A 20,642-nucleotide genomic window follows, 5' to 3' on the forward strand; every position below is an offset into this window, starting at 1 on the left:
GCTACTGGGTGTACCCAGGACACAGTCATCTAGTCGGGAGGGTAATCTACGCTCCCTAGGAGCACGTGTCTTCCCTTCAGGGAAGGGGGGGGGGGACCCTTTGAACCTACCTCGCTCTTTCGTGACATCCTATCTGGTTTAACTCCGGCTCGAAGTGACCAAATTGTGCGGGAGCTTAGAGGACTGTATATAATTATCACCTTAGGGGGTGTGGTAGGATGCCTTAACTCTTAAACTAATTGTACCAAATACACAACTGAGTGAATAACTTAAAAAGGAGTCACCTAAACTAGAAAGAGCGAGGAAACTGTTTGAATCATAATGCTTTTATATAAGCAAAAAGGGGGAAAAAAGATATACAAAATATTGTTATCACGTTACACAATGCCTAATTAAATACTATTACTAAATTTAGATGGGCGCCCAAATAGCTCTATTAAAGTGTTCTGGCCAAACGTTGCCGCGGTTACCACTGTCAGAGGAACAATTCCCTCTGCAGGATGAGAGAGATGGAGAGAGTTAATAATCCTGGGGGGTGAGAAAAGGACCCGGATGAGTTCTGTGATGAGGAGTAGTAGACCGCTGCGTGGTGATGAGGGCGGGAAGACGCTGCCCGGTCCAATAGGCGCCACCAGTCTGCTCCTGCAGACCAGATGCTCCGCTGTGGTGGATCCGAGTGTCTCGCTCCGCGGTGCTGCACGGCGCACGCCGACAGCTGCTGCAGACACGCTGGTCCCCTCTGTACCACAGGCTACTGCTATGGCTACTTCTTAGGACTAGTTGTGTCCTTTTACAGCGACACAGACCCTATCTAAATGTTCTCTGGTCTGTGTTATATATCGACTGATATGTCCAGTATAGAGCAGCTATCGAAGCATGAGCCGAAGCTACTTTAGGTATTAGCGCCGAGCTAGCTAGCTTCGGCTAACTGGTAACGATAGATGGGGAATACTATAGTCCGCTGTAATATGCTAATCCCAGACGTTTACTAAACATCAAATTAGCTGGGTACTAAAACTCACTCTCTCTTGGTGGTATAATGTCCGCTTGGTAAGCCACTTTACATACTTGGTCACCGTCAAACTATAACGTTAACGAGAGCAACGCTGGGTGTACGTTTTTCTCTCGCTGGGTGTCCGGTCAAGTTCAACGTCAACAAGCATAGAGGAAGTGACGCAGATACGAGGGAACACTACCACCTCTGGCCCACTAGATGGCAGCACCGTCATATAACCTGAGATGCCATCAATAGGCAGACAGTGTAACATTATGTGGTAAATAATAACTTAACTCCCACATATTAACTTAAAGGGGGATTATTTTAGGTCTAATTTTACCTAATTGCAGACCCTTCAGCACAATAATTATTATTATTGTTATTATTATTTTCTTCTACCTTTTAAGAGGCATTTAATTATTAATTTGTTGTGAGAGTGTGGCGTGTAGCCACTGAGAAGGAAGTCTGCTTTTTGCCTGGCTGTTTGCGTTTTAGTTTGCAGACGACCAGGTGGGTTGCAGCTTGGTCTCCGGATGGGAGAAGTTATAGTAGTGGGGGGGAGGGGGGAGGGAATGGGGGATTGTGTTGTTTTTTGTTTTTCTTTTCAGTCGACTCGCTCCGTTTTATTTTAGTTTTCACGCTCACGCTCGGTACTCAATGGAACTTGAATATCCTGATCTGGAATACAGGGGGTCTCAATGTACCACATAAACGCACAAGTGTACTAACGTGGCTAGGGAGGAAGCAAGTGGATCTGGCTTTGCTGAGCGAAACGCATCTTTTATTGGCGGATAACGCAAAATTGGCAAATACATTTTATCATAGCATGGGTTCTTCTTTTAGCACCAAGGCCCGAGGGGTAGCCATAATAGCAAAGAAAAATTTGAATATTAAACTGTTAGATGTGTGGTCTGATGCAAATGGTCGAATCACCATTGCTAAAATAGAATGCTCTAACCGAAAAATTTCGCTGATTTCTGCATACGCCCCTAATTTGTATGATGCTAACTTTTATGCTGTACTAACTTCAGCTATGTTGAAACTACCTGATTGCTCTTTAATAGTAGGAGCCGATTTTAATGCAGTTTGGGATCCAATCACGCAGAAAACTCTGATCAGAAGCAAGCTACCACAGCCCTACAGGCCTGGTCTAAGGACACAGGGGTAATTGATGTGTGGCGGTCGCTCAACCCATCCGCGAGGGATTGCTCCTTCTTCTCGTCGAGACATAAGACCTCTTCCAGAGTTGATTGTGTTTTTTCTTCCCCACATCTCTTTGATGGCTTTGATGTTGACTTGTTGCCCATAGCACTTTCAGACCACAAAGGTATCCTCCTCAAAGATTCACTCAGTAAAATAACATCCCGTGCCCCTAGATGGCGTTTTAACTCAACACTTCTGAAAAACGGAGAGTTTAACTTGCAATTTAAAGAGAAGCTCACTGAATTCCTGCAGTTTAATGTTGGCTCTGTACAGGACCCCAGAATTCTATGGAATTCGGTTAAGGGTTTTATCAGAAGTAACACTACTCTCTTTGCATCCAATCTTCGCAAGGGACGTCTCTCCAAGCTGGAGGAACTGGAAAAGCTTCAAGCCATGTTGATCTCTTCCTTGCAGCACAACTACTCTAGTCGACTGGAGCTTCAAATTAAGGTAGTGAAAAAAGAGATTAACTCCATTTTAAGACAACAATCTGAATTTCAGATGCACAGAACAAGACGGCACTATTACTTTCACGGCTCCAGGCCTAGTCACCTACTAGCTATGAAGATACGTGCCAGTGAGCAATTTGCGGATATCCCTTCCATTAAGAACCAACAGGGGGAGGTAACCACCAACCGCAAAAAGATTAATGATACATTTTGCTCTTTTTATTCCAACTTGTACAAGTCAGAGGTGGTCTTTGATCATACCAAGCTGGAGGATTTTCTTGATCAAATCAACCTACCACAGATCTCAGAAGAAAGTGCTAGGTTGTTAGCCGCACCAATCACGCTGGTTAAACTTAGAGAGGCGATTGCGAATATGCAACGGGGCAAGGCTCCCGGATGGGACGGCATTCCACCGGAACTCTATCTTGCATTTTGGGATGTACTCGGTCCCTTATTACTCTCAATGATTTTACACTCAATCAAAGAGGGCAATTTTTCTAGAGATGTCAATATGGCGCTTATATCCGTTTTACTTAAGAAGGAGAAGGACCCCACCGAATGTGGCAGCTACAGGCCCCTAAGTCTCCTCAGAGCCGATCTTAAGCTATATGCCAAGGTTATTCAAGTTCAAGTTTCTTTAATAGTTGTCATACAGAAGTACAGAATACTTTTGTACAAAATGCTTCTTACTGTTGCGCTCCAGAGACTGTGCATGACAAGATAAGTATGAAATAAAAACATAGTAAAAATTAGAAGAAAAAAAAAAAGAGGTCACAGTGTTCAGTTTAGACATATGTACAATGTTCGTAGACGTAGTTACCATACAATATACAATACTGTGCAGTGTACTAATATACAATACTATATAGTGCAAGGCATAAATGGACAAGGTGCAGTTTAGGTACAATTCACAGTAGGTGTACGAGTTGTAGTGCAAATCCTTTATCAATAAATATAAAGTGTAAGTGTGTTTGTGTGATCTAAAGTGTGGAGAGTGGGTGCTGCAGTGTGTTGTTTGTTTGAGTGAGTGTGTGTGTGCGTGTGGGTGTGTGTGCTGTGTGCATTTGATGGTTGTTGCATAGTGATTATTGTTCGTTTAGCGATTATTGTTCGTTTAGCAGCCTGATGGCCTGGGGATAGAAGCTCCTTCTGAGTCTTTCTGTGCTCGCCATAAGACTCCGGTATCGCTTGCCTGACGGCAGCAGTTCAAAGAGGCAGTTGTTCGGGTGGCTCGAGTCCTTAATAATTCTCTTAGCCTTCCCCTTGCACCGCTTGTTGTAAATGTTCTGGAGGGTGGGAAGCCCCCCTCTAATTGTGCGTTCGGCTGAACGTGTCACTCTTTGTAGTCTGCTACGGTCTTGTGCAGTGCTATTCCCAAACCAGGAGGTGATGTTGCCGGTCAGGATGCTCTCTATTGTACATGAGTAGAAGTTCCTAAGGATCTTCTGACTGACTTGGAACTTCCTTAGGCGCCTGAGGAAGTAGAGGCGTTGTCGTGCCTTCTTCACAACACTGTCAATGTGTGTGGTCCATGTCAAGTCCTCGGATATGTGGGCTCCGAGGTACTTGAAACTGTTCACTCTCTCAACTGGTGCCCCGTCGATGCTGAGGGGGCTGTAGTCCTTGACCCCCGACCTCCTGAAGTCCACAATCATCTCTTTTGTTTTGCTGACGTTCAGGGAGAGGCAGTTCTCCTGACACCACTGTGACAGGTTCTCTACCTCTTCCAGGTAGGCCCTTTCGTCGTTGGCAGAGATCAGGCCCACCACTACTGTGTCATCAGCAAATTTGATGATGGTGTTGTTGTTCCGCTGTGCTACGCAGTCATGTGTGTACAGGGAGTAGAGGAGGGGGCTCAGAACACAGCCCTGGGGGGCCCCTATGTTGAGCGTGATGGATGAGGAGGTGCAGTTGCCGGCTCTTACCACCTGGGGTCTGCCCGTCAGGAAGTCCAGGACCCACTGGCACAGGTCATAGTTCAAGCCCAGGTCCCTGAGCTTGGCTATGAGTTTGGAGGGGACTATGGTATTGAATGCTGAGCTGTAGTCGATGAACAGCATTCTCACATAGTTCCCCTTCCTCTTGTCCAGATGTGATGCTGCTGTGTGCAGCACATGGGCTATGGCGTCCTCCGTGGACCTGTTGGGGCGATATGCAAATTGCAGAGGGTCCAGGTTGATGGGGAGGGAGGAACAGATGTAGCCCTTCACTAGCTTCTCAAAGCACTTCATGGCTATGGAGGTGAGGGCTACAGGGCGGTAGTCGTTGAGGCAAGCGGGCGTAGATTTTTTGGGTACAGGGATGATGGTGGACTTCTTCAGACAGGTGGGGATGACGGCCTGTTCCAAGGACAGGTTGAAGATGTCAGTGAATACCGGGGCCAGTTGGTCGGCACAGACTTTTAGGACGCGGCCGGGGATGCCGTCCGGTCCTGCTGCCTTCCTGATATCCACTTTTTTAAAGATCCGTCTCACCTCATGCTCTGTTACCCTGAACACTGAGTCTCCATCAGCAGACCCCCCCCCCCCCATTGCCGTGGTTTGTAGGCTGGTGTTGTTATTCACAGCCTCAAACCTCGCATAGAAGGAGTTGAGATCATTTGCTAAGGAGATGTCACTGTTCAGTTTGAGGGGGGTTCCTTTGTAGTCTGTCATTGTTCTGAGGCCCTGCCACATGCCTCTAGAGTCAGCCTGTTCAAACTGAAGTTCAACTTTATCCCTGTAACGCCGTTTTGCCTCTATTACTGCTCTCCTGACGTTGTATCTTGCCATCTTGTGTTCTTCCATGTTGCCTGTCACCAGCCCGGTGTTGTATGCTGATGTGCGCACTTTCAGAGCCTCACGGACGGATTTGTCTACCCAGGGCTTTTGGTTTGGGTAGATATTAATTTTGGTGGTGGGGATTATTACTTCTACCTGAGTACAGACATAGTCAATCACCGTTTCGGTGTATTCGTTAATATTGGCTGTGTTATCACGGAGTACACTCCATTCTGTGCTTCCCAGCACTGCTTGGAGTGACTCTACTGACGTCACGGTCCAACGTTTAACCTCTCGCGAGACCACCGGCGTTCGCTTGAGACACTGTTTGTACTTAGGCAAAAGAAAAATTGCAACGTGATCGCTTTTACCGAATGGACTAAGAGCCTGTGACTTGTACCCATTCTTAAATTGCGAGTATACATGGTCTAATATGTTCTCGCCTCTGGTGGGACAGGTCACATGCTGATAGAAATTCGGCAGCACCTTTTTAAGACGCGCGCTGTTGAAATCCCCCAAGACCAAAATGGCCGCGTCAACGTTAGCTGCCTGGAGTTTGTTTACCTCGTCGTGAAGTTTTGAAAGTGCGACCTCAGTGTTCGCGTGTGGTGGAATGTACACTCCGATGAGGATGATGGACGTTAACTCTCTTGGGAGGAAGAAGGGTCGACATTTTATCGTGATAAACTCCAGGTCTGGGGAACAGTGGTTAGACATTTCCTTTGTGTTGCCTAAATCGCACCACTCCTTGTTTATCATGAAGGCGATGCCGCCTCCTTTCTTCTTTAGTGACTCTAATGCCGTCCGGTCTTTTCGTAGAACGAAGAAATGGTCTGCCGGTTCTATTGCATGATTCGGGACATCTGGACTCAGCCAAGTTTCTGTGAAACAGAGGACGTTACAATCCCGAATGTCCCTCTGGAATTGGATCCTTGCTCTGATGTCGTCCAATTTGTTTCCTATCGATTGCACATTGGCCAACAATATGCTGGGCAATGTGGTTCTGTGTCGTTTGGACCTCAGTCTGTTCCGGACCCCGGCTCTCTTTCCTCGTCTTCTAGCCACCAGTCTTCAAAAGCACATGACATCTCTAGTTCACCCTGATCAGACCGGCTTCATAAGAGGCCGCCTGGTTACTGACAACATCAGACGGTTACTCCACGTGATTAATGCCAGCAAGGATATTGCAATCCCTACAGCGGTCATGTCCTTGGACGCAATGAAGGCATTTGACAGATTGGAGTAGTCTTATTTATGGGCAGTTCTCAGAAGGATGGGGTTGGGTGAGGGCTTCATTCATATGATCAAAGTTCTATACACTGGGCCTTCGGCCATGATCTTAACGGGAAAGTTATGTTCACCACTCTTCTCTGTCTCACGCTCTTCTAGACATGGTTGTCCTCTTAGTGCCGGACTCTTCGCTTTATCCCTCGAACCTCTAGCTCAATACATAAGACAATCCCAAATTATATCTCCTATTTCAATTCAAGGCACACATCACCATATTAGCTTATACGCAGATGATGTACTCCTGTTTATGCAGAATCCCTCCGTCTCTACCTCATCTGCTCGGCTTTAAGATCAACTGGCCAAAATCTGCCTTTCTTCCACTTAACACTTTGGTTGCCATGGGTTAAATTCATGATATACCATAGGTTGCCGGCTCTATTTGTCTATGGAGAAGTACCCCTTCTTTGCATGGCTATAACTTTTTAAATTCTATTGCTACATTGCCATTATTAGGGCCCATTCAAAGTCCTATATGTATTGTTCATTGTGTAGCAACGTTAAACTTTTTCATTCACATATTCATAGTAAAGTATGGTCTAATGTATAAGTATGTTTTCATCTCTTTCTGCAGCTTTCTCCAGAACGTGATCTATAGCCCCAAATGCATTATATTGATGATGCAATACAGTTTTATGGCAATCAGCGCGATATAAAAAATTCCAACTAGACGTACTTCTAGAAGTTACTACACGTCATCTGATGTTGACCGGATGGGCTAGGGGGCGTTTATAATTCCGTGGGCAGCGTTATACCAATCATCTAATGTGGGTCAAATGTTGATAATAGCAGTTAGTATCGAAGACGGTAACGTTACACGCTAAAACTCACCCCAGTCTCCGCGCGCCGTTGGGCGATCATCGTAGAGTAGAAATTTTATCATTATGGGATGTAGATTTACCCGGTCCATCTCCAGCTTGTATAATGGTATATACGTCCAAATCATGTTGTTTATCGAGTTATTGGCAATCGATCGCTGTGTAGTGTGTCGAGATCGAGTCCCGGGACCTATAGCGAGTGCCCGGAAGTAATACGGCCGTCCAGCACCTCTATGCCACTTCCTGTTAAGCGATTGCGCCGATCGGCCACCAGATGGCGCTCCTGAACCGCCAGAGAGCTCAGTGGGTCCTCCTGGTGGATCTCAGGCCAGCGGAGGGGACATATGAATCCGATCGCAGATTTTTGAAATATTGATATAAGGACGCTGTAAAGCGTCCTCCGGCAACTTGAGCATGGCCGGGAATGACGCTTTAACACGGCTCCTGGCAGCCAAAGTGTTAATGAGCCTGCGAAGGCTACCATCCTACCAGCAAACATACTTATGGTGGAGCACTTTAAATGTCTCGGGATTGAAATATTCCCCACTATTAGCCAGACGGTAAGGTAAAATTACTCCAGCTTGGGTGACAGGATTACGAATGACTTTAATAGATTGTCCAAATAAAAAAATTCATTACAGGCCCGTGCGTCAATAATTAAAATGAATATTTTACCCAGAATTAACTTTATCAGCTCCATGCTCCCGTTACCTCCTCCTGCTGGTTACTGGCAGAAATTGCACTCTGCCTCATATAAATTTGTTTGGAACAATAAACGCCCGCGCTTGAAGAGATCAACTGCCCAAAGGAGTAAACTCGATGGGGGCTTAGCATTTCCAGACTTTAAATATTATTTTCAAGCTTTCTCTCCGAGACCTTTGATCACTTGGTTTGACGCTCAAGCAGCTGTATCTTGGCGACCATTGGAGGAGAAGTTGGTGTCCCCATATAGACTTCAGGATATTGTGTATACCAACATATCAATTAAACAATGTAAATTACGATTTGGCCCTCTTATCACACATGTGATCCAGACTTGGCGTGACACTCAGAAAGGGGGTAAAAAACGCCATCAGTGGCACACGCATTCCCCTCTATTTAATAACAATCTTCTCCTTATTGGACAACAACCTATTAGATACCCTAGATGGGAAAAGAAAGGCATACACACATTGGGGGATATCTTCAATAACTCTGGTCTCCGCTCTTTTCAGGATATATCCAACGGATATGATCTCCCCGGAACCTCCTTTTTCTTTTATTTACAAATAAGAGCAGCTCTGAAGGCTCATGGAGTGCCATGGGACGCTCCACTAGTGCATCACCGCTTTCACAAATTCTTTTATGACAAAGAGACATCGAGAGGCTTCGTTTCTGACTTTTATCGCCATTTACTCATGTCCTCGTATAAAGACCTTCCCCTGGATACGATTTGGAGAAAGGATGTTCCGGAGTTGGACGTAGATTTTGATTGGGATGCAGTCTGGGAAAATGTTCAGTTATCCTCACACAACCCAGATCACCAACAGATTCACCTACATTTTATTCACAGGACTTATTTAACCCCTAGACGATTGAATTCAATGGGTCTCAGACCTGACTCTTTATGTACCTTGTGTCCAAACGGCGCCACAGGTACATTTATGCATATGTCTGGGAATGCCCCCGTTGTGAGTTTTTGGGAAAATGTTACATATCAGCTCTCGGACATTTTCTCTTTAACCATACCTGTATCTCCTTCTGTATTGTTATTGAATGATCTCTCTCAATTTCCGACCTCTATACAGGTGAAAAGACTCATTTTTGGCCGGCCTCACAGCCACAAAAAAATTTATTGCCTCACGTTGGTTTCACCCAGACAAACTCTGCCCGAAGGTATGGTTTCTCACCTACCTTATAGAGGTATAGAGGTCAGCAAAACAAAGGAAATGATTGTGGACTTCAGGAGGTCGGGGGTCAAGGACTACAGCCCCCTCAGCATCGACGGGGTACCGGTTGAGAGAGTCAACAGCTTTAAGTACCTCGGAGCCTACATATCCGAGGACTTGACATGGACCACACACATTAACAGTGTTGTGAAGAAGGCACGACAACGCCTCTACTTCCTCAGGCGCCTAAGGAAGTTCCAAGTCAGCCAGAAGATCCTTAAGAACTTCTACTCATGTACAATAGAGAGCATCTTGACCGGCAACATTACCTCCTGGTTTGGGAATAGCACTGCACAAGACCAAAGCAGACTACAAAGAGTGACACGTTCAGCCGAACGCACAATTGGAGGGGGGCTCCCCACCCTCCAGAACATTTACTACAAGCGTTGCAAGGGCAAGGCTAAGAGAATCATTAAAGACTCCAGTCACCCGAACAACTGCCTCTTTGAACTGCTGCGGTCAGGCAAGCGATACAGGAGTCTCAAGGCGAGCACAGAAAGACTCAGAAGAAGCTTCTATCCCCAGGCCATCAGGCTGCTAAACGAACAATGAATGAACACTACACAACAACAACCACCAAACGCACATAGCACACACATCCACACGCACACACTCACTTTAAACAAACACACTGTAGCACCCACTCCACACACTTATAGCACACACCCACTTTAAACAAACACACTGTAGCACCCACTCCCCACACTTTATATTTATGGATGAAGGATTGCACTACAACTCGTACAACTTACTGTAAATTGTACCTAAAATTGTACCTCATCCCATTTCTGCTTTGCACTAGATAGTACTGTACATTAGTACACTGCATAGTATTGTGTATTGTATATTATATGGTAACTCAGAACATTGTACATATGTCTATACCGAACACTGTGACCTCATTTTCTTCTTCTAAATTCATGCTATATTATGTTATTATGTTATTTGATACTATCTTGTCTAGCACAGTCTCTGGAGCGTAACAGTAAGAAGCATTTTGTATGAAAGTATTCTGTACTTCTGTATGACAACTATTAAAGAACTTGAACTTGAACTTGACCTTGATGTGATCTATTTGGAGATATCCACGGCACGTGTTGTAGGGGTTAAGGAATCTAATATTGCAATTTGGTTGGCTGCAGTGGCAAAGTTAAAAGAACGCATATAAGTTTGGGAATTTGTTTTGTTTTGATTTTTATTTTTTTTTTACTGAATAATGTATTGTGAGTGTGACTCATGTTGAGGTCCTTGGGTGAGCGGGGGGGGGGGGAGAACGAGTGAGTGTCCATGTAGGATGATCACTGTACAGTCTATCAGTTATTGTCTTGTCATGTGGTGTTAAGTTATTGTCTTGGGAAGTCTTTTTATGTATTATTATTGTATTGTTTGTGATATATGTTTTGTTTCATGTTGGAGAAAAAAAAAACATATTTGATCAAAAAAAAATAAGTTTGTGTATTCCAGAATATTCCAGTAAATGCCTTTGATCACGGAATCTTTATATTTTCCTTGAAAACGAGAGCTTTTCAAAATGCTATAAAACGGAAATGAATCGATTAAAAAACAATCAGTTTCGACAATGTTGACTGCAAACAAGTCATTGATAAACGACGGGCAGATTAGACACATAGCCATAATTTAAGACAGAGATTATGCGTTCACAACGCTATCATTGAAGTGGGTGCTGGCATTTAACCACGTTTTACCATGTTAACCAGTGGCACTGGAAGTGTTAAATATCTGCACATTTATGGATGCAATAAGGCAAAATGAAGTAAAATAAACAACTAAATGTGTGTTATTGACGTTTTATTGTCACTAGTTTCATAGAAGACATGTTTAGGAAGCAAAATATAACATCTCAAAATCAACAAAAAAAATTATATTTGCCTATTCACCTGGGGTGTCTTGCCTTAAATGCAGTTTTTTATAGAAAAATCCAATATTGATGGCTTAAAACCAATTTCCAACTATTTGTTAGACTTTAAATTAAAAAGAAATGCAATTTCTTGATTCAGAATAATTGTATCTTGGATGAACAAAACTTTCAATGCGAATGGTTGATTTGAATTTCAAGGGCTTTTGAAGCACCTTGTTAAAAAATTTGCTGTTTTCAAGGAATTCCAGGCCTCGACTTTTTTTGGTAAAAAATCAAGCACATTAAGGACCTTGTGTGAACCCTGCTTCTGCCCCCTGGTTGTGCACATTTATCTGTTGTGGCGTTGCAGGGACACCCATCTATAGGTTCGATGCTAGATCTAGTGCATCTAGAAGCTGTTGGCCCTGCAGTCCAGTGAGGACCAGGGCGCAGGACTCACCAGCCGGCTGATCTCCTCCTGTCTATCTGGGGCAGAGCGAGCTGTGGCTTTGATCATGGTGGATGTCTGGTTGTCCGTCAGTTTCTTGATACAGCGCTGTCCGCAAACGATGTTACACACCTATAAAAAAAAAAGTCGAAGGAGGAGGGCATCCATGTTTTACAAAACAATTGGATTCAAAGTAATATATCGAGTTATGTACAGAATTATATCAATTCGTAGAAACAAACTGATTTATGTGTTGATGGTGCTGGCAAGGGTTTGGAGAGCAACTCATCTGGCTGGTCACAATCAGAATCTCTTTATTGGCCAGTGAATGTATTAGAATCAGTCTTAGGCTTTTTGTCCCCCGCTGCCGTCGTCGCTTACCTCCAGGGGCAGGTAGGTGTGCTTCTGCTCCTGGCCCACCTGCAGACAGGGGAGGTGGGGGTACTTCAGCTGCAGGCTGTACTTCTCTCGGAAGTACTGGGCCACCGTGCGCTCCACCGTCTGACCATTCTCCAGTTGCAACGGAAATCTGCAAGGTGGGACGAGGAGATGGAAAAAAAGAACACAGAAGATTTGTAACCTCCAGAGATTGTCCACTTGTCCCGACCGAGGCAAACGGCAGCTCTGGGTTCAGGGTCAACGGCTTGAGTTGTGTCGACACAATAAGCAATAAGGACAATAAACAAGGCAGGATATATAGAACACACAAACTCACTGTTTCTTAAATCAAACACCTTGAAATGTATGGATCTGGTCAAATTTTAAACATCACAAATCATGTACAAAGCCAGAAATAACCTCTTGCAAAAAGATATACAAAACATTTTCAGGGAAAGAGAAGGTGGCTATAATCTGAGAGGAGAGCTAAACTTTAAAAAACTCAGTGTCAGAACCAAAATGAAAAGTATGTGCATGTAAATCTGTGGGGTGGACTTGTGGAACAGTCTGGATTTAGAGCTAAAACAGAGTACCGTACAAACATAAATCAGTTTAAAAAGATGTACAAAAAATATTTCTTAAATGGGTTCTGAAAGAGGAAGTGTGTTGATTGGGCGTATGTGTAAGATGTAAATAAAAAATTTAAAAAATTATGTATATCATAGTTTTTATTTAGTATATATTATACTATTATATAAATGTATATATATAAATGTATTGGATTGTATAGAGATACAGCGTTTATACATATAATTAACAATAGATTAAATTATCATTTGTGATAGTTAAAAAGGGGTAGGAATTAAAAGTATACTTCTTCCTACTCCTTTTTCGAACAGGGTAAACTATGATTTGTTTATCCGTTTCTCTTTTTGTCTTTTTTTATTATCTTTTGTATATGTCAAATGAACAGATATATTTTAGTTTTTATACTTGTTAAAAAAAAATCATTCATTCATTCACTTACGTCTGGTGACTCGCAGGGCGGCGCGTCACGTTGCACACTCTGTACTTCCTGCGCATGGTTCCGCAATGAGTCACCTCCACCTTTAAACCTGACAAGAGATGGCAGGGGCAGATATATGGATCATCGTCAGGGAAATGTCCACAATCGTCAACGTGTGAAAGAGGCATCCACCCCGGGCCTAGTCTACAGAGTTCCACTTTAACGAGGGCTTCAGGGTTCTATGGTGGCATCTTCTCCAAGGAGAATAATGCTCCTACATTCAAATATTTAAGAGCACAAGAAAGTCATTTTGGAGTATCTATTGTAAGAAGAGATGACCGTGAGCTACGAGGTGTAGTCTATTGCCACTAATGAAGTGTGTATGATGATTGGTCACTGTTGGCCCTGCCTGTTGTATATAGTGATAGTATATAATCTGAGACCTTCTTCAGGCATATGCTGACAAATGGAACAAAAAAAAACAAGTCTAGAGCTGGGGCAGTGGTCGGATGGGGGAGGGCGGGAATGTTTGTTTACATCGTCTGTTAATTATTTGTGAAGAATGGAGCCAATGAAGACAGTGTGCAGGTGTCCCAGACTCCTCACGGAGCACGATTAGTGAAAATTACCATCCCTACTTTGAAAATATAATTTCTGGTTGGTAAATATGACATATTTAGGAGCATATTCTAATGCTACTAAAATGTAAGGGCTCTAGAACCATGGGTTTACGTTTAGCCGACGCTTTTATCCAAAGCGATTTACAAGTCAGCAGGAGGGGTACACCTCTGGCAACTAAGGGCAAGTGGCATTGTTTGTCAAGCAATGTCGAACTTGAGTGCTACACTCGGAGTGCATAGTAGTATAGACATATTAGCATTGTAGATAGTAGTATAGGGATAGTAGCGTAAGTACATAGTAGTATATACATAGTAGAAAATAAATAGTATTTATTTAAATTTTATTTGAGATATTGAATGAAGAGGTGTGCTTTTAGTCAACGGCAGAAAATTGGGAGGGGTTTGCAATGCAACAACACAGACGAGGCAATGCAATGCAGTATTACCCGTGTCAAGGCCTGTGACTGCAAAGCAAAGCAAAAAAAATTAAAATCTAGCGTCTGTTGACAACGCTGGTGCTGAGGAGGCGAGGCGGCATACCTTTGATCTCTTTGGTGAACTTGACTCTGTGGGAATCGGTGAGGGGGCGGGGCTGCTCGTCTATGTTGTGGATGTCCAAGACCTCACACATGAACTGGATGACAGGCTGGGCCTTGTAGAAAGCCGTGGCAGATACTGGAGGACAAAGTCACATACAAATTAAATAAAGACATATATATATATATATATATTAATTAATTAATTTAGGTGTGGAGCAGAGAAGAGAGGAGAGGAGAGAGGAGAGGTTGTAAATATGCGTTCTATGCGTACGGCCTGGGCAGCCAGCATCTAACAGCAATATATAATCCATTTCAGAAGCAGAACACGCGCAATAAGTTATAATAAATTATTATTATTGAAAAGTTCTGGGTTTATAAAGTCGTATTTGGGGGCAATTGACCAATGGTTTGCTTTCAGCCCATGAACTCCTTCCTCTCTCACTTTTTTATATATATTTTTTTTATTTTATCTACTAAAACTGTATTGTATTATATGGTTTGTTTTGTAAAGTGTCTTTGAGCATTAAGAAAAGCTCTATATAAATCTGATGTATTATTATGAATGGTAGGCTTTTTTAAATGTTTCTCATCTGGGTAAGAGTTTCTTATCTGGTTAAGAGTGCTCTCGACCACTCTTAGAATTTGGTCTTGCCTGAGAGAAAAGCAACAATAAGAAAACATTGCTGAATCCTAGGTAAGAACAAAACAAGAACAAGGTAAGAGGAAATGCTAGTTAAGAACGAAATCTGTTTTTATATCGCTTCATGAATGAGGCCCAATGAGAGTATCAATAATACACCCGAGTGAAGTCTAGTAAAAATAATAATAATAATATATGTATATATATTTTTAAACGTTAACTCATTGGACGCCACAGACTTAATGAGCATCTTTTGTTCCTACCACGTCAATGCTCTAAGAGATCGGAATAAGTGGTGGTGTTTGCAGGGCTATACCTATATTCTATATTATAGCTATGGATACAATACTATGGCCCATCAACTATCTATCGTTCAATATGTGAAAAAGAATACATTTTTCCATCCATATGTTCGCATGTTATACCGTGGTGATAAGTATAGCTCTATTTGCTCTAATTCAGTTGAGACAATTTCCTCCTCCAGTGAATTAAGTCATTCTGATTTGACTCGCAAGGTGACGTAACAAGGAGCTGATGGAGCCGATTGTGTTCCGATTGGCTCTGTGGTTGTAGCGCATAGTGTAACCCGACACTTCCTCAAACAGGTTGAGTCTGACAGAGGCAGAGAACAAGCGAGCGAGAGAGATAGAGAGGGACCGGACCGAGAGTCTTCTCTCACACACACACGGAGCATTTACACAGGTTGTGTGTAAAATAAATGCTCCGTGCCTCCGTGTGTCCCTCTCTCCCTGTGTGTGTGTGTGTGTCCCTCTCTCCCTGTGTGTGTGTCCCTCTCTCCCTGTGTGTGTGTGTGTGTCCCTCTCTCTCCCTCTCTCCCTCTCTCCCTCCCTCGCTCCCTCCCTCTCTCCCTCGCAGTCGGGAGCACTAGCATATCACTGTAATATCATAGCGCATGCTCCCACGCGCATGCCCGTATTCCGATCCATACAATAATAATCACAGAGGTATATATTGTCATTTTAAACAAGTTACCAATGCATTGTCCCGTGGAATTATGCCCCCCCGTGGCGAAATTAATTAGTATCCCCCTCCTCTCTCTATCTCGCTCTGTGCCAGTCGCAGACTGTGTGGATGACTGTCACTCAAACTGCTTATGGGTGGAGCCAGGCCAACACAGCCTGAAATCCAAAGGGAGAAAAATTATGGTTGAGTACTTCATTAGAAATATAAAACAATGCATTTTTTTCTCTCACAGGAATTGTGTAAAGTTGCCCAAATAGTGCAAGGAATAGCAATGAACATCCCCTTTAATATATATATATATATATATATATAGGAATGTCTGCACATCGCTCGGATGAGGTTTTCACAATCAGCAGGTAGTATCAGTTGCATAGGTCAATGGGAGCTTGCACAAGGATGATACAAATTTAAGTGAAGAAATCCCCCCCAAAAAGAAAGAAAGACTATTATCTACATTAACACATTGAACGCCATAAGCTTCCCCCATCCTTCACTGTCTAGCGCCAGCTTTTCATGACCATTTTCACGATATTTCACGATCTTTGCGGGAGCTATTGTACATTATAGCTATGGAGACAATAGTATGGCTCATTTGACAGACACTATTTCTAGTCCAACATGTAAAAAAGAGTTTGTTTCTACACACTGTAGTTTGTAGTTTATTACACGCTAAACATCGTCCAATTCCAAGATAATCCAGTCTTTTTTCATAGATCGCGAGATAAAACGCATTATATGCAATAAGCCCAAACCATTCTGGTTGATCCCCTGAAACCCCAAATAAAAGGTATATACCATGTACGCATGTGCCTTCACAAATTAAGGGGGGGGGGGGGGGGGGGGTAGTCTTACCCCGAAAATGCGATCGTTACAACATGCTTGGTTGATGTCCGGTAAAGTAAGCCACTGTGATCGTTACAGAAACATATTTCAGGTTCGGTAAAATAGACATAGGGGGTCCTTACCTTAGCCAGAAGGTAATCCAAAAACAATAATTCCAATGATCCCATCGGCGATGGCAATTACTCGTTTATATCTAATTACACGTGTTTACGGGACACTATAGGTTTTTTGAGGTGAGCAGATCTGCTAGCGATTGCTTTGGAAGAGCTCCTCCCGCTCAGAGCAAGTCTCGATAGTCTGGTTCATTCATTGCCTCTCCTGTTCCCTTTCTATCAGAGTTCAAAAGGTAGGCGATACTGCCACCTGGTGAGATTCGATCGGCATTGCAATTCCAACATAGGCAAACGAGCCAGGGACACATAGAATGATCCGGATGATGGTTTAGAACGGGGATCAGAGGGAAAAGATCAAAGGATCAACACCCAGGGCGGCCGGGTAGCGCAGCGGACTAAGCGTCTGCCTACCACTGCAGAGACACTGGTATCGAATCCAGCTGTCAGCGGTGCCTCCGGCTTGGCCGGTCGCCATTCTGACACAATTGGCAGTGTCAGCGGGAGGGAAGCCGGTGGGTGGTAATATGGTCGTTGTAAACAGCGACTCCTACAGGTCGGTCAGGGCGCCTGCCCAGCGAGGAAGGGATCTGGGTGAGGTAGTGTGCCCTCCCAAGCGTTACACTCACCCAATGAGAGTCCTCGCTGCCAGGTGAAAAGAGGCTGCTGGCTGTCTCCTATGTATCGGAGGAAGCATGTGATAGACTTCAGGGCTCCCTAGACCGGCAAGTAGGGGGCAAATGCGCGCAACGACCAGGACGGGGAGGGGGGAATTGGCATAACAACTAAATTGGGATGGGAGGAAAATACAAAAAAAATAGGAGAAAAGTGGATACAAAAAAATTAAAAAGGATCAACACCCCGAGAAATCAGGTATGGTGCTCAACCGCTGGCGAGATAATAATAATAAATAATAATTCATTTTATTTGTAAAGCGCTTCTCAAGAACTAAATAACTGAAATAACCCGAGAAATGTCAGGTATGGCGCAGAATGAGTTAAAGGGGAACTACACCCAATTTAATAAATCATACATGTTATACCTATGGTCTAAGACAGTCCAGCAATATTACTGAGAACAAACAACTCTCTCCCTAACCTGAAAACCATAGTGCTAAATCTGTGATGTCATCAAGTATAAAGTCTAAGCTGCTCCATAGACAATGAATTGATGGTAAAGGTGACACTGTGAACGGAGAATAAAGCTCATTTGAGGATAAATGTTCTGTGGGTCCACAAAGTAGTCTCACTCAACTGTCTCTGGAGTAGGGTTGGGCATCGTTTGGATTTGAACGATTCCGGTTCCGATTTTCCATTTCGATTCCTGTTCTAAACGATTCTCGATTCCGATTATTTGAGGTGCAGGTCAAAACAGGTCACAGCTTATTTCGGAGGAGAATAATTATTTTTTTGAAAAATCTTAAATTTTGTTCATACTATTCACATCGTCAGTTGACTTGATACAGTTTAATTTGGTTGCTGTACTGTAACTAGGGTATTAATTAACAAAGTAATTTTTTTTTCTTTTTTCTTTTTAAGAATCGAAATTAAGAATCGAAATGCAAATATGTTACTTCCGGTTCCAGAACCGGAAGTTAGGAACCGGTTCCTATTAGAACCGGTTTTCGGTGCCCAACCCTACTCTGGAGCATCTCCAGACGTTATACCTGATGACATCACACGTTTGAGTCTTACTTCTCTGGTTTCTGGCTTTGGGAGAGAGAGTAGCTCATGTTCACCATGTGTTGTGAAGGGCCAGATTAAAGCTGAGAATCTACGTTTTTATTGTTTTATATACCTTGTATATTATTTATATATATAAGCTATATCCCTTTAAGCCTGCGTTTGAATCCTAGTAATATTCACTTTCCTCATTGGATAATGCCCTTGACGTTCTCGGCGCCAGGCAACGCGCCCCTGAAGTCAGGTTCAAAGGAGAGTCTGGGCATGTTGGAACATGCCTGGTGCCGGCGCATTGATTCGAGAGCTGAGGCTTGGCACTAGAAAGCCACTTAAGTATATATATCGTGGAAGGCGCAGCAGCAGTAGTGTGATTCTAATGTAGTGTGAAGCAGTTCGTCTAAACAGAGTGTTGTGAACCTAACGTGCGAAGTGAATAGTAAAAGTGTCAGAGTTAATGCAGTAACGTCAAGTTCGACTTAGCTTAATGTGAAGTAAAGAGTCGTCATTTAGTGTGAATCGTGTTATAGCAGTTCGTTCGGTATGTAGCATTACCCAGCAGTTCGTTTGTTTAGTAACTAGTGAAACCTTAGCAAGTGTGCGTGGACTTAGTAATTAGTGCCAGTACACGAGGAGGGCCTAGTCGTGGAACTACTGGACATGTGCATATTGGAACCTACTGCGGCGATTGCAGAACCAGTATTGGTTGGATTATAGTGATTGTGGAACGTACTACCGTGGAGAAGAGCCTCGTTAATACCCACTGTCGTTTGGATTTAACCACCTTGAAGATCTTACGGGCTAGCTTCGAGGACCGAAGCTAGCTAGCTATCGTCATTGCTATCGAGCAATTGGATTACAGCTATTGCTTTGCTGCTGAGCATTTGGATTATAAGGACTGGATTCCGTACGAGAACCCCCTTTCTTCAAGTGAACAGGCAGAGTATCCGAACATTCTTCTTTCCTCCAGAGCTTACATCTCTGGGAGGATACCCCCTGTCTCCAGCGGTACCATCGTTTGCCCACTATAGTGCCATCCTACGCCAGGCGGCGTTTAGTCTAGTATCCCAGCTTAGGAATTATTCATTCCAACTGACTTTGCTACTCACTGACTTTATTCATATTCTTCGCCATACAAGCGCGACCATTAATTCCCATTCTGTACAATTACTGCATAATAATAAATACTATAAATGATATTTCTTTGTCACCGTGCCGTCTTATTCTGAGTGTCTGCCATATTATAACTGTACTGTCTGGCAAGTAATAATAATAATAATTAGCAGTGGTTTAATCTATCACAATCTTTAATACAGTCAGGGTTTTGTAACCCCTCAGTTACACCATGACATAACTTTCCTAGGCCATGGAAATAACATATTGGAATTAGTGCGAATTCTTTAAGCGATAAAAGAAATGCAGAACAAAATATTGCACACAACCAGAAGGAAGGTCCTCAGACGATTCATCAGTTCCCCCAAATTTAGAAACAAAATGCAATTAAAATAAAGACAAAACCCTAGCTGCCTGCAACACTCAACTCAACCAATTCAAAAAGGTAAATAGTTTAGTCCAGAGGTCATCATGGTGGGGTTCAGGGACCCCCAGAGTTCCCCAAGGAGGTCACAGGGGATCACAGGGGGACCCCAGTTACAGTATGAATACTTTAAATTCACCATTATCCCCTTTAATATTAAGCACAATGAAACATCATATTCAGATAATGCTGGGGATTCTGGTTGTAGTTTACAGTCTTCCCACCGTCTTCTCCCAACCCTCTGGGCCATAACTTCCCTGTACTCAGGGGGGGGGGGGGGGGGGGGGGTTCTCCCAGCTGCCGATCCACTCTGTGGTCTATCCGGATGAAAGCGTTCAGAAAACACACTCGCTCACCGTCGATGTTGAGCATCATCTTCCACATGGCCGGGCGCACCGACTGGTGGAAGCCGAACCAGACCTCCCTGCCTCCGCCCAGCGGGTGGTCGTAGCCCTCCGGAGAGGAGAAGAAGGAGCGGCCCACTGGGGTGTACCTGGGTGTGGGGATGGGGTTCCACAAAGGGGACGTCAGTCGGATGGAACCTCCTAATATTGATCCA

At 43.6% G+C, this 20,642-nt stretch overlaps 1 protein-coding gene across 2 annotated transcripts in view; it reads right to left on the minus strand.

The window, feature by feature from the left end:
- The window catches only part of LOC311227664 (protein argonaute-3-like), an 82,751-nt gene that overhangs the window by 40,530 nt on the left and 21,579 nt on the right, over positions 1 to 20,642 (minus strand). For both annotated transcript variants that reach the window (XM_084313396.1, XM_084313395.1), the window contains exons 6-10: positions 20,440 to 20,576; positions 14,292 to 14,426; positions 13,153 to 13,240; positions 12,129 to 12,276; positions 11,760 to 11,879 (exon numbers count right to left, since the gene is read on the minus strand). In XM_084313396.1, coding sequence (XP_084169522.1) covers positions 11,760 to 11,879; positions 12,129 to 12,276; positions 13,153 to 13,240; positions 14,292 to 14,426; positions 20,440 to 20,576 — 628 coding nt within the window. The remainder of the gene's footprint in view (positions 1 to 11,759; positions 11,880 to 12,128; positions 12,277 to 13,152; positions 13,241 to 14,291; positions 14,427 to 20,439; positions 20,577 to 20,642) is intronic.

The sequence above is a fragment of the Notolepis coatsorum genome (genome assembly GCF_963971535.1).
Source record: "Notolepis coatsorum genome assembly, chromosome: 4".
NCBI lineage: Eukaryota > Metazoa > Chordata > Actinopteri > Aulopiformes > Paralepididae > Notolepis > Notolepis coatsorum.